The sequence below is a fragment of the Delphinus delphis genome, chromosome 7 (genome assembly GCF_949987515.2).
Source record: "Delphinus delphis chromosome 7, mDelDel1.2, whole genome shotgun sequence".
Taxonomy (NCBI): Eukaryota; Metazoa; Chordata; class Mammalia; order Artiodactyla; family Delphinidae; genus Delphinus; species Delphinus delphis.
In genome coordinates this window covers 38926136-38941697 of record NC_082689.1, presented here as the reverse complement: position 1 = coordinate 38941697, position 15562 = coordinate 38926136, and the positions used below count along the sequence as shown (strand labels likewise).

The 15562-nt window shown below is 36.2% G+C and overlaps 1 protein-coding gene across 2 annotated transcripts in view; it reads right to left on the bottom strand.

The window, feature by feature from the left end:
- HECW2 (HECT, C2 and WW domain containing E3 ubiquitin protein ligase 2) overlaps nt 1–15562 on the bottom strand; it is a 411404-nt gene that overhangs the window by 51343 nt on the left and 344499 nt on the right. For both annotated transcript variants that reach the window (XM_060016380.1, XM_060016381.1), the window contains 2 exons: nt 8645–8728; nt 1678–1787 (listed from right to left, as the gene is read on the bottom strand). In XM_060016380.1, the coding sequence (XP_059872363.1) occupies nt 1678–1787; nt 8645–8728 (194 nt within the window). The remainder of the gene's footprint in view (nt 1–1677; nt 1788–8644; nt 8729–15562) is intronic.

The window sequence follows — 15562 nt, the reverse complement described above, 5'->3', positions numbered from 1 at the left end:
ATTCTTCAACAAAACATGTCTCAAACCAGCCTTTCACCTCTCCCCTCCAGTCTAACCTTTTTCCTTTCTTGGTAGATGGTGTTACCATCTGTCTAGCAGTCTATGTGGTGAGAACCTTAGAATTTGCCTTGACTCTTCCCTACTTGGACTTAAAGTTCTAGAATCTCTACATCCAACATAGCCTTTGAATTAACTCCCTTTTCTCTATCACTGTTAGTCCAGCCCTTATCATGTCACCTGGGTTAATGCAACAGCCTCCCAGATGGTTTCTCTAACTTTAGTCTCTCGTCTTCTAATACATCCTCCACATGGCCACCAAACTGAACTTTATAAAACAGGATATTCCTGTTTGTAAATTTTCAGTGGCTCCACATGGAGTACAAAGTAACACTTCAGTGGCCAACCAACTCTAGCTTATCTTTCCAACCTGCGCTTTGAGAACTTGCCTTTACTTGTATCTATTAATTTGTCCTAAACTACTTTCATGCTTCTGTGGCTTAGCTCATGCTACTCCTTAGAATGTCCTCGTTCCTTTGGTCCACCTGGTAAAATCCTATTCATCATTCTTCAAGGCTTCCCTTTATACCTTTCCCCAAACACCCCACCCCCATCTTGAATGAAGAATTGTTCCCACACATTTCTTCATTATAGGACTAAACACAGAGCTTTTGGAGTCACTTGTTGACTTACTGCCCCACCGTGAATTTTCAAAGGCAGAGACTGTATTATTCATCTTTGTAGAACCAGGGTCTAATTCAGGGCTTGGATCATAGCTGGATGCTCAATAAATCTCTATTAAATGAACAAATTAATAGACCTTTTTCTGTTTGCCGTATTCAGTTAGGCTGCAGCTTCACTATGATGCCAATATATGAAAACAGGTGTTATATATCAGAGAACACAGAGCAGCTTTCAGTGACACATACGGAGTTTGGATTTCTATTAAAATAGTTTTAAATTCTGATAACTGCTACAGTGTGAAGTATATATGGCTTATAAGAAGGATAAATAGAGCTGATGTTCTGTCAACATCATGACTACTTTCCTTAAAAAATAACTCATTTGCTAAGCTGCATTATCTACTATTTATTCATTCCTCCATTCATTCCTCCATTCACACCATACCCCTTTCAAAAAGAATTTAAACTTAAAATTTTTAGTTAATTTCATCTATCAGCATGTTCTACCTGCCCATGTATCTCTGGTCTTCCTATCTAATGCAGTTAGTAACTACTGAAGGGAAAAAAATTATCCAAGACCATTAAACTCACTAATTCTAATTCTATAATATTTCTTGAAAATAGATTTCTCTTTATTATTCATTGAATCAATCTCCTAACTAGAACTTTTTAAATCCAAAGAGCTAACATAGCATTTTGTGCCCTAATATTTTCCAAGATATATTAGGCGCTACATAACATAATGAAAAGTAAATTCTACATCTGAGTATTTCATGCTGCTGACATTTATCCTATTTTGGAATGTCATTATTTTCCTATCAAAATAAATCCCCATGGAAACAAGCCAGTTTTAAGAGACAGGAAGTACCACAGAATATGTACCTGTGCTAACAGTACAGATGTACCCAAAGTGTTCCCTTACTGTCCTTTATGAGGACAGAACATGTGACTTCAGGGCTCGCTCCTCAGAGAAATTGCATGCAGCCGGTGGACTCACCTGGTGAGTTCTGGGGAGAGGACACAGGAGAGCCACGTGGGGACTGACAGTAGCTGGGATGGAGTAAGGCATGTGGAGGCACATATGACATTATCTCTTCTTCAAATAAACTGGGGAAAGACAAGAAATAAAATGCATACTTTAGCCAAAGAGGTGGGTAAATGCCTTGTTTCCGCAATGAGTAAGTCAATCTCTCGCTCTGACCAATTCCATCTGAGGTCCACTTCACGTCCTAAAGAAAGCACCTGTCCCCCTTCTCCTGCAGGTAATTAGTGGGACAAAAATGGGTGGCTCTTGCATCTTTTGTGAAACCTGTGGTTATTTGCCTGTTTTCCTACCAACTTTGGACAGCATGATCTCTATTTTGTTACTTTTTTTTTTTTTTTTTTTTTTGCGGTATGTGGGCCTCTCACTGTTGTGGCCTCTCCTGTTGCGGAGCACAGGCTCCGGATGCGCAGGCCCAGCGGCCATGGCCCATGGGCCCAGCTGCTCCGTGGCATGTGGGATCTTCTCGGACCGGGGCACGAACCTGCGTCCCCTGCATTGGCAGGCAGATTCTCAACCACTGCGCCACCAGGGAAGCCCCTCTATTTTGTTACTTTAAATGAGTTTGAGTTTGCACGTTCACCTGAAAATAGCCTGGGTTTTTACGTCTAGGAATATGAGTCAAACACAAGAGACAATGTTTATGGAAGACCCATAGTAAATACACAAAGTATGTTCATACCTTCATTCTAAGACACATACAACATGATCTCAGCCTTCAAAGAGCTCGGGATTTCATTGGAGAATTAAAAGCAAAAGAAAACAAAACACCTCTTAAATAATTATAACTGCTAAATAATAAGCTTCCTCATTTAGTCTGGCTTTATAATGTTTTTCAGATGTGAGGATTTTGATGTTATTCAACCTAGTGTCTTCTTTCTCCTCCATACTGAAATTTCTGTTTCTAATACTCTCCTAAAAGATAGTAACCAGGGATCTGAGATCTTGGAATCCTAGACTTTTCATTAACTGTTATGATAAAGAAATGTACTACTGATTATCAAATATACAAACACTTGACAAATAGAATCAACAATATAAGTAAGAGTACTTGTGTTTTTTAAATTAAGAGTAGAAGTAGCTTTCCCTCAACTTTGGTCACATCTAGAAACCTGCTACTTGTTTTCAAAAAACATTGAGAAAAAGTGCCAACAGTTTAGTCTTGCGAAGATTTAAGGAAAGAACTCCTCAGGGTTATAGCACTGGTTTTCCACTGAGGCTATTTTGCCCTTCCCCACACTCTATGGGGACATCGTACAATGTCTGAGGATGTTTTTGGTTGTCGTAACTGGGAGAGGGGGTGCTTTCGGCATCTAATGGGTAGAGGCCAGGATGCTGATAAACATCTTACAATGCACAGAATAGCCCCCTGCAACAAAGACATATCCAGCCCAAAATGTCAATACTTTTAAGGCTCAGGGACCCTGGGTTACAGCAATGCAATAACAACTTGATAATTCTTTCTCTGGTTCTTCATTCACCTGCACATGTCTGCTAAACCACTATGACAAAAACATTTTTAGACACCATAGTTTTTTAAGCCATATTTCCACTTTTAAACTATAAAAGTCAAAAGATTTAGAAACAGAAGCAATAAGTAATTGTACTTGTAATATCAAATTAAGCCCTGAAACAGTCAATTCTCTTTCTCAATAAATCAATAACCATTGAAATAATGTGAATTTTAAGTTGATTGCTAAGGAAAAATGCCATATAAACAGTTGATACCATAAAGGTCTAGAAATTCATAGCTAAATTAATTGAAAAGTAGGAATTAGCACCCTCTCCTCAAACATCTATACCTGTGTCCTTTGCTCCATGACACTTACTTCCTTTAAATACAACCAATATGCAGAAATCGTTCTTATCGAGAGAAATTTTTTTACTTGAAGAATTTAATATAGGAGAGATAGCAAATAACATAAAAACACTCAATACATATCATCCAGGATTAGTACATGTTAACCCTATTACTTTTGCTTCAAACACACATGCATACTTAGGGATGTCTATATATCTATATATAGATGTATCTATATATCTGTGTGTATGCATGTTATGTATATGAAGTCCCTTTTGAGTGCCTCTATCATGACTTTAACATATCATTCCATAGTCTGATATTTTGCAACATATGTACAGACGAACAATATACAGTTTTGCCTTATGCGCTGCTAAAAAATTATTTAAATACTTTATAAGTATACTGAATTATTGAACATTTTTTATTCAACAATATATTTCTGGTATCTGTCTGTGTTGATATATAAGGGTCTAATTTACTACTTTTACCTGCTATGTAGTATTCCATTCTATTAATGTATTAGTTTATTTATCCATACCTTTCTTGACAAATATTGACTTTTTTCCCCACTGTATGCTTTTTATCAATAATGGTGCAATGGATATCCTGTATGTATCACCTTGTATACATGTAATACAGTTTCTTAGTGTAAATATGGTATATATCTAAAAGTAGAGTTGCTCAGTCATAGTGTGTATGTTTTTTTTTTAAATAGATCTTTATTGGAGTATAATTGCTTCACAATACTGTTAGTTTCTGTTGTACAACAAAGTGAATCAGTCATATGCATACATATATCCCCATATCCGCTCCCTCTTGAGCCTCCCTCCCACCCTCCTAATCCCACGTCTCTATGTCATCGCAAAGCATTGAGCTGATCTCTCTGTGCTATGTTGCTGCTTCCCACTAGTTAACTGTTTTACATTTGGTAGATGTTGATGCTATTCTCACTTCACCCCAGCTTCCCCCTCCCTTACCGTGTCCTTAAGTCCATTCTCTATGTCTACGTCTTTATTCCTGCCCTGCCACTAGGTTCATCAGTACTTTTTTTTTGATTCCATATATATATATATATATATATATATATATATATATATATATTAGCATATGGCATTTGTTTTTCTCTTTCTGACTTATTTCACTCTGTATGACAGACTCTATGTCCATACACCTCACTGCAAATAACTCAGTTTCGTTTCCTTTTATGGCTGAATAATATTCTATTGTACATATGTGCCATATCTTCTTTATCCATTCATCTGTCGATGGACACTTAGGTTGCTTCCATGTCCTGGCTATTGTAAACAGTGCTGCAATGAACACTGTGGTACATGTCTCTTTTTGAATTATGGTTTGCTCAGGGTATATGCCCAGTAATGGGATTGCTGGGTCATATGTTAGTGCTATTTTTAGTTTTTTAAGGACTCTCCATACTGTTCTCCATAGTGGCTGTATCAATTTACATTCCCACCAACAGTGCAGGAGGGTTCCTTTTTCACCACACCCTCTCCAGCATTTATTGTTTGTAGATTTTTTGATAATGGCCATTCTGACTGGTGTGAGGTGATAGCTCATTGTAGCTCTGATTTGTATTTCTCTAATAATTAGTGATGCTGAGCATCTTTTCATATGCCTCTTGGCCATCTGTATGTCTTCTTTGGTGAAATGTCTATTTAGATCTTCTGCCCAATTTTTAATTGAATTGTTTGTTCTTCTGATATTGAGCTCCATGATAGCTAAAAGCAGCGTTGCTCACTCATAGTGTATATGTCTTTTTAACTGTACAAGATATTGTCAAATTGTCCTCCAAAGAGGTTGTAGAAATTGCAATCCATTGAGTCCAGAAAACATGGAGTTCCTACTTCTCACTTGGTATTACCAGACTTCTTGATTTTTTCAAATTTAATAGTATGAAATAGTATCTCATTATTTGAAATTGCATTTTATGATTACTAGCATCTTTCCATGAGTTTATTGGCTATTCATGCTTCAATTCCTTTGAAATGCCTTTTTATATTCTTTTTTTTCTTTAATTTCTTTATTTTATTTATTTTTATTTTTGGCTGCATTGGGTCTTTGTTGCTGCATGTGGGCTTTCTCTAGTTGCGGTGAGCGGGGGCTACTCTTCGTGGCGGTGCACGGGCTTCTCATTGCGGTCGCTTCTCTTGTTGAGGAGCACAGGCTCTAGGCACGTTCACTTCAGTAGTTGTGGTGCGTGGGCTCAGCAGTTGTGGCTCAGAGGCTCTAGAGAGCAGGCTCAGTAGTTGTGGCGCATGGGCTTAGTTGCTCCGCATCATGTGGGATCTTCCTTGACCAGGGCTCGAACCCATGTCCCCTGCATTGGCAGGCGGATTCTTAACCACTGCGCCACCAGGGAAGCCCCTTTTTATATTCTTTTTTCTTTTTTTTTTTTTTTTTTTTGCGCGATACACGGGCCTCTCACTGTTGTGGCCTCTCCCGTTGCGGAGCAACAGGCTCCGGACGCGCAGGCTCAGCGGCCATGGCTCACAGGCGCAGCTGCTCCGCAGCATGTAGGATCCTCCCGGACCGGGGCACAAACCCGTGTCCCCTGCATCGGCAGGCGGACTCTCAACCACTGCGCCACCAGGGAAGCCCCTTTTTTATATTCTTTATCCATTTTTCTTTTGGGTTATTTTCTTTCAAATTGATTTAAATCCATGCTTTATGTATTCATGATATCTTTGTTTTATGTGTTGTGAATATATTCTTCTAGTTTGTTGCCTTATTTATGCCTTTATATGTGGTGTCTTTCATTACATAAAATTAAGAATCCTAATGTAGCCAAATTTATCAATCATTTCCTATATAAGCTCTGTTAAAGGCACACTTCTTACATTAGTTGAGTTAGTGACAGAATACATGAAATAGAATAACAAATACAACCAAGTTATTTTAAAGTGCTTGAGTTTTGTAATAGCTATATTGGAAAATAACCTTACATGGGTTTATTTAAAAATGAATAATTTCCTAGAGCTATATCATTTCTACATTGCAACTTGCTGATGATATTCAAGTCCATTTGTACCAGGAGTGACTTTCCTTTTTAAGAAATAGACAATGTATATAGGTAAAAATTAAATAAGATACAAGGATACAATGTACAGCACAGGAAATATAGCCAATATTTTTATAATAACTTTAAGTGGAGTATAATCTATAAAAACACTGAATCATTATGTTGTACACCTAAAATAAATATAGCATTGTAAATCAATTATACTTTAATAAAAATATTTTTATTAAAATGTAATTCACATACTACAAAATTCATCCAAGAAAATAAATATTTTTAAATACAAAAAAGAAAGAAATAGACAAAGTATAAAAACAGAAACAGAGACTCCATCTACATATCCAACAAGTCCACTGCCTGAGTTTATAGTTACTGATTCAAATGACTCAAACTCCAAGGTAAAATAAAAAATATAGAGCTGAGAATATCCCCAAATGTTTCAATAATCATTAAATATTATTTATTAAGCATGCACATGTAATATATTGTGTCACAGCATACAACTATTTATTTGCTCATCCAAATGAGGTAATAGTCTAGAATTAAATAACATCATTTGTCATTTGTATGTAATAATTATAAAGCTACTATATGTAAGTAAATTTCTCACACTTCTGCAAAGGCTCAACTTCAGAAAACATGCTTATTTTCCCAAAGGGGCAAAAATGTAGCCTTGCTCTTTATATATAAATCAGTTTTCAAATATTTTAAAATTCAACCACATAACATATAGAAATTCATGCCAACTGTGGTGTTTAACAATGTACAAATATTATAAACTATACTGTAACTCAAAATATTTAGGACTATACCATCTAAGGATTATTTAACTAAGGACAGGTGAACAATAATCATAATTTCTGTTTTGCAATCATTTTTGTTTTTACTAATTCCAAAAGTAGAACTCTTTAAATAAAAAAACACAGACTTCTAGAATGAATCAAAAGAGTCCTATCCCAGCCAGAATTTTGTAATAAATGTTACTACTTTATCAACAACCAAACTATGGTAGAAACATCATACTCCATATTAATTGCCCAAGAGTCTTCATGAGTATCTAGCATGCTACATCCTGCTTTCAGAACTGCCAGAACACAACAAGTTGAGGGTCACCACCTGGGCTGAGAAGTGACGCCCAACCACCAATACATCTTGTTCAGGATAAAATGAAGTGAAATACCTATGGAAAGTGATTATATCCCTTTGAATTATGCTCCAACCACAGAGTAAAAGAAAATAACTTTTTGGCTTTAGTTTTACAAATATGGCAACTATCGAGCATGCAGTAGAAATGGTTAGAGTTAAGACTATCATGAATAATATGAATGAGACTATTAACACTTTGAGATAAATAAAACATTGCTGATATGGCCAAGCATGACTTCTCTTTAAGCCTATGGAGGTTATAGTAGTAGATGCCCCAATCACTAGGTACGGCAAAGCATTATTTTACTCTGATCTCCTGCATTTGAGAGATAATATCAAAAATGAAAAAGTCTCATGAAAACTTGCCATTCTAAGCTACTCTAAAGTTTAAAACTAAAGCTCACCTAACCATCAGAAAAGAAAATATAATTGGTCAGTATTAGGAAGGTCTATCAAGTTGGCAGTGAGCACCAGTGACCAAATTTCAACTTTCTTATCTGATTTCCCACCTTAAATTCTCAAAACCATAAAGTAAATAGATAACGTCAAATCAGCAAACAGGGACAAAACACCTTTCGAGAAAAAAATTTTGGACGAAAATATAAATACAACCTCTCTTCTACTCTGATGAGGCAAGCCAGGTATAACCTCCTGCTCCATTCTGTGATGGGACATTCTACTCATCAGCCTCTACAGACTTTCCTTTCTCCAGTACCACACCTCTTTTGCCAGCAGGGTGAGAACAAAATCAAACTGATTCCAGTGATAAGAAATGAAATCTGAAATGAATTATCACTAAATCAGCATCTTATACCTTCAACATGAGTATTCCACGAGTCTTTAAGAATATAGGCTGCCAATATTGGCACGTTATTTTCTAAAATGCTCCACGATGCCTGACGATAGGAGACTTCCCACTTCAAGAAGCGGTTACGTACCTCAGCAACATAACAAGGTCGGCATCACTTGAAAGACGCACCAATCCTGGGGTCCCTTCAGTTCGGATAAATTGGATCTTCTCCCTATTCAAGCAAAGAAACAGCTCAAATATGTGTAGTAGACTTTTGGGACATAACTCAGTACTTTAGGCACCATTTTTTTTTTTTAAACAATGGTCACAACATTTTTTGGGGGAATACTATATGGCAGCTACTGTGCCCTAGGAATACACATCCAAGAAAAACGTGGTCCTTGCCTTCAAGGAGGACCTCGCGAGCATGAACATCACCCAGTTCTAACACTGCCAAAAAAATGATTTTATCGCTTTCATCTTTTGCTGCCTAAATACTACTGTGGGTAGCAGCACCATCCAACCAATAAAACTCAGTTTCTGCTTTGAGTTAAAAGCCTTGTTGTGGGCTTGAATCTAAGCAAGTCTGGACCATTCAGGCTGACTCTCTCTTATTCCAAAAAAGGAGTGTGTAGGGATGTTCATTTATTTTCCTGAGGATATACCTCTACATATGTGTAATGAGTACATCCCTACTTGGAAGCAGGTAGTATCTATAAATTATATAGTCAATATAAAAGCATATGGCCCTCTCAAATAACTGAAACCTCAACCACTTTCAGTTACTACAGTTGGTGAAATAGATTGTGCGTATACTTGTGCAAACGTACATATACATACACATATCAAACACAACGATGTGAGTTATCTGGACCATTATTTTATTATAGTTATATGTAATAACACAAGTTTTTGTTTGTTTGATAAGTCATCGTTTTGCTAGTTTCAATTCTTTGTATGAAAATAAATTCAGTAAAACTTTTCCTGGTTGCTTCCCCTAATTTACATCATGCCATTTCAAAGCACACCATATCAATTTTGATAAGATGAGGACAAAAAATAAGAACATAAACTATGGTACTGAAAGCATTACATTTGATAGGAACATAGGGGCCGACACAAGTATACAATTTTACTCTAAGTGCTAAAGACAATATATTCTGATTCCTGTATACTATGAAATAAAATATCAATCTCTGATGTAAGTATTTATTTAGATTTAGTTATTTTCCACAGAGCATCTTGTTTTCCTATTTGATATTTACACAAAGCTCTAATGAATTTTATATTCCCAAATTTCAAATTCTAATTCAATTGCATGCAGGCTTGAAAGTAATGAGGTGAAAGGCAAGGTTTAATTGTTGAGATGAAAAATTCCCTAATGTACAGAAAAGTCAACTGATACGCTCTTAGCCACACAGCTTACTGGGAATGATAAACAGAGTTTAGTCCTAGGCTTCTTCTGCCTAGATCCATTTTACATAACCTGTTAGCATATGAGGCACCTAATCTTTGATATTACCAACTTTTCTTTTTGGTCCTTTATTACCAGTAGCAATATTACATGTTTTATATAATTTTTATATGATCTAATTTTATATTATGAAATTTTAAATTATAGCTATATTATATATGCTATATATAGTAGCTAGCTACTGGCAATATAGATACAGATATAGCTATACATATAGATGAATGGCAGACATATATATAAAGAAACTATTCAGAAGAGAACGTCCAGCCTCTCCTCTCTGCTTAAGGTTATTTCAGGCTGAAGTCTCAAATCAAGCAGAGCATTTTTCCTCGAGTGTTACAATCATATGTCTGAAGCACATGACAGAAACCAAGGCCCATTATCTGGTAAATGGTTTTTTGATAAGAGATGTAGAAGTTAGTTTAAAGAAAGCTAAATTAGAGAAAAGTTATCTTGGAGAAAAAAATGAACTTGACCAAAGAAGTACTCTTATAAGGGTCAGTAACAATATGCTTTGATCTTGAAGAATCAAAAGCTGTCTCCAATAAATACACAGTTTATCTCCTTAGTCTATCACCACAATGAAAGAGGCAAACCGAACACAACGAGAAAAGAAATGGGCTGAGCACTCTCCTCCACTCCTTTAACTGGAACCACACAGAAGGGGTTGAGTGAGGAAAAAGATAGCATGCTCCGGACTGTGGCCTGTATGTATCCTGTGATAGCCTGTGAATAAGGAACAGATCATAGCTTCCTGAGTCAGAAGGATGACAGGGTGAGGGAAGGAAAGGGAAAGACACCAGAGTAAACATGCCAATTGGGAAACTTTTCATCATTTTCCAGATATTACCTAATGAGGCAGTGAAGGCAACTGGTCTGATTCTTTGGGCCAGAACATACCAGAGGCAGGCTGAGACTAGTTCTCTATGGGCCCAGCTAATTTATAACAATGGCAAGTGATGGGTCATGTGCTTCTGGAACAAGACACTGGAGCATGTTATCTGATGTACGTCACACCACTAAGGACTTTATTATATTAATATGCGTTCATTCAGCAAACATTTTCTGAGTGCCTACTGTGTGCTGGGCATGGTACCACATACTGGGAATCCAACTGGGTGTAAGACACAGCCCCTTCTCAAAGAGTTCATGGTGCAGTGGAAGACAGACAGTCCATGGGCAATTCCAGTATGACATGAAAATATTTAAATTATTCCATTCACTTAACTGAGCTCTGTTTAGGCCTTATACCCACTCTTCTTCTAATAAGTCCTTCATAAAGTTATTTCACATAGAAACAAAGAAGGCATTGGTTTATTGACTGTCAAGAAAGCAGATCAAGGCTGAGGAAGAAAAAGAAGTCAGTAGCTATCCTCAGAAATGTCACCAATCTGTCCTGAAGGGGAAAAAATGGGAACTACTCCTCGGTTATCAGGTCCTTGCCCAATATTCTACAGGCCAGTATTTCTTTTCTTTTCTTTGTTTTTTTTTTTTGCGGTACACGGGCCTCTCACTGTTGTGGCTTCTCCCGTTGTGGAGCACAGGCTCCGGACGCGCAGGCTCAGCGGCCATGGCTCACGGGCCCAGCCGCTCCGCGGGATGTGGGATCTTCCCGGACCGGGGCACGAACCCGTGTCCCCTGCATCGGCAGGCAGACTCTCAACCACTGCGCCACCAGGGAAGCCCCAGGCCAGTATTTCTTAAACTGTCGTCATTGCCTACTAGAAATCTACAGACATAATCTTGAGTTCTGGGAGAATTTAAAAATGCTGTGTTTTCACTTTGATGATCAAAACTGCTAACATGAGGTAAGCTATTTTGGACAATATAGATGACATTCATGACTCAACATCACTGACTTCACCTCCCATGTTTGCATTTACAAAACACTTGTTGCCAAGTGATCAGAGGTGAACTTTCAGGGTGTTGATGAGCAGGGCCTTGATATTAAATATGGTAACAGTCCCTGTCTGCTCCTCACATGCAATTCTTTCACCATTTAAAAAGATAAAACTTTTCTTTGGAAGTATTAATTTGCAAATTAAATGATCATGATGAAGTGAGACAAGGTAATGTATGTATAACTTGCCATAGGCTAAAGAGAAAACAAAATAAATGGACTTAAGAAGTGAATTATGCATTTATGTTAAATAAAGCAAAAAAGATGTTATGGTTTATTCTAAGAACAAAAGTTTTAATACAGTTTAGAAGTAGAAAAGTGGCGGTAGAATCATCACAGCGTACGTTTAATGATATATTTTTCTTCAGTATTGTACTTGGGGGTGCACCATTAAATGAACTGGCTCTTCACATAGATAAAAATAATCTATTTGTTAAGAAAGAAAAGTGATGACCACAATAATGCCACAGATGCACGATATACCATTCGATGCAAAATCAAAAGAATGGAGTCATAACACAAAAGCATAAATGTATCTTTCCACTGACACTGGTCTCAACATCGGTGATCTGGCGTCTGAAAAACAAAACCTTCTCACGGTATCATTAATTCAAATGTTATTTTTTTAGTTTTTATGTAATTTATATTTCTTTTGGTTTTATAGCTTATAAAAGCTGTAAGGATAAGAAGTTTATGCATATTTTATATTTGTACACATTTAAGTTTCATTAAAATAAAAGTGGTTAAAATCACCATTGTAGATCTGCAATGCTTCTTTTCCTTTTAGGATGGAAAATAACACATTTGGCTCCTAAAAAATTTCCATGAGTCCACCCAGTGTCTGAAATAAACATAACAAGTTTGAGAAACGTTGATGATGATTCACATGACTCTGATTAGAGGGACATTTGAAAGTTACATTAATATATTTATTCAAGTTTATTTTCTAAATTTATAGAGTTAGAAGGAATCCGTGGCAGTCCTCTAATTTCTTTCTTTACTGCCTACACCGTAATGAAGAAATTCTATTCAGTTTTAGTGGTTTATAATGAGAATTAAGATTACATTCAAATAACATTTTATCATTTGACCGTCTCTGCATGGGCATGTTTCTCACTGTGCCCTTTACAGCACATTCCAGCATTTCCTCCACCGCACGTTCTCACACGGCCCCTCAGTTATAACTTCAGTTCCTTTTGAATTGTGAGATTCTGGAGGGCAAAAGCTCTTCCTCCTTTATCTTTGTGCCTCCAAGTACCTAGCACTATGCTGTGCACACAAGAAGTGCTCAGTAAAATCAAACCAGGCACATGATCAGTTAACCCCAAAACAGATTTGGCTCCTAACAAATTTCCCTGTGTCCAATTCAGTATTTGGAATAAACTTATATTTATAGCATTTTTTGTTGTGGTGGAGAAAAGAGAATCAGAAAGCTAACATTAGATTATTTACTAAAACAGAACCCACTGTAGGAAGCGCAAAGACAGGTAAAGGCAACCTCTTAATAAGAAAACATAGCTGTTATAACTAAGAGATTTATACAGATCCAGACTGTAGTGTCTACTGTAGTAGACACAGTGACAACCTCAGGAAAACGTCGCTGGCTATTGCTGTCTCTCAGATGCCCATGGCCTTCAGGCCTTGGTAACCACTTCCTCAAATGCCTAGAATCACCCTAGAAGATCAACTCAAGCAGAAGATCATCTGAGGATAAGGAACATAGTCTCAAGACCGGAATTCCCGCAGAAAATATCCTCGCTGAAACCAACCAACATTTTGGTGAAATTAAAGTAGGGCACGTGATCAAAAACAATCAGAAGCAGGAATGCCTCTAAACCACAACACTCTCTGGATTGTAGACTCTGCACACACATGGTTCCTGTAGATACAGTTTAGTAAACCTTCAAAAATATATATGTTGTTAAAAACTGCCTTAGGGCAATTTTAGAGAAATCCCCATGACTTCTCTGATGATGTAACTTCAAGAAAGTAAAATTAGTACCGATCATTCATATTTCTGATTACAGTCACAGGGCATGGTCTGACTTGAAGGGTAAGAGCCAGGCAGTAGAAAGGTCAACTTTTCTTTCTACTTCCCATTATACAGGTTAGGTTTGGAGATACAGGTCCATTATTATCTCGTGATTCTTATGGACGCACAGAAGTGACATCAATTCGCCATATATGTAGAGGCAATATTTGTTGTAAATGGATATAAATCAAGTTTGCGCTAAGAATTCAGAGAGTTACTTAACTCTCTTTCTGCTCGTTTCCTCATCCTGAAGTAAGTATAGTTATACTATCTGCCTCATAGGTTGGTGGAAAGGATTTAATGAACAAATGCAAATAAAATGTTTAGCACAGAACTATTATATAGTAGCATTCAACCATTTTAAGATATTGAGTATATTATAAGATATGCCTCATAATTAGTTATTACTTTTTCAATGGACAGAATCATCTACTGAAAATAGAGCAAAATAAGATGTCTAGTCATACACTCCATTTTTTGTTTCTGTTGTTGGTAAGTTATTTTAACTATGCTATTTACCTTGGTTAATTCCACAAATATCTATTGAGTACTTCTATGACATGCAGTAGATAAGACTCTGACCTCTCCATAAAACTGAAATAATGCTGTGAGTACCAAAGGGATAATACATATGAAGGGTTTACAGTTCTCATAATTCAATGGATAATGGGAAACATTATTCTCCGTAAAGCAAAATTCTATGTAAAGCAAAACCATTTTGGACTCTAAAAAAGGAATTTAGTTATTATACAAAAAAAACCCCATGTGGTTATAAGACACCTTACCTAAGGCATTCTAACAGCTTGCACTGTAAGCCCATCATTATTCTGAAGAATTAGTATCTAGGGTATACTAGAATGCATAACTGGTGGTTTGTATTTTCTTATGGATTATAATAATTTATTATGTATTTGATAACAAATGTTTTAACTGAAAATATATTCAGGAATTGAAACTATGTTATATATGAATATATTTTATTTTAAAATCAATATATATATATAAACGAAAGACCCCAATTGGTTATAATATAAGACATTAGAATGGATAAGTCAGTTAAAGAGCGTGTAAAGGGGTAGACAAGGATAAGGCAGTATTTTTTCAACAGTGATATAAAATGACAAGGTAAGGGAAAAAAGAACTTCAGGCACCAATTTTTGGAAAATAGTACTACAAAAACTAGTAGTTTTCTAGATTTGGCAGTTATTATTTAGAAAACTAAAAACAAAACGTCCACCCACAACCGAAACAAAAACATAAAATACTTTGGGAAAACCTAGACAAGAAACATTCAGTTCTTAAATAAATAAATAAGAAAATTTTATTGTAGGAGATGAAGGGGTTGAACACATGAAAAAAAACTGTAGTTGTAGAATAAAAAATGGAAAACTAAATATTCTAACCGTGTCCAAAGTAATTTAAAAATTTTTTAAAAATCCCCATCAAAATCCCAACGTAATTTAAAAAGTTGAGAACATTATTCAGAATTTCATCTCAATATTCAAAATAATGCTATGTGCTAGAGAATTTTAGCCAAGTTTTCAAAATAAACCATTGTTATGCTATCATTTCCTGAGATCTAAAATAACATACTGGAATATACAAAGATATATAAGTTGTTGTATTTAAAAGATGGATTCTTTATAGATGTGATTTTGTG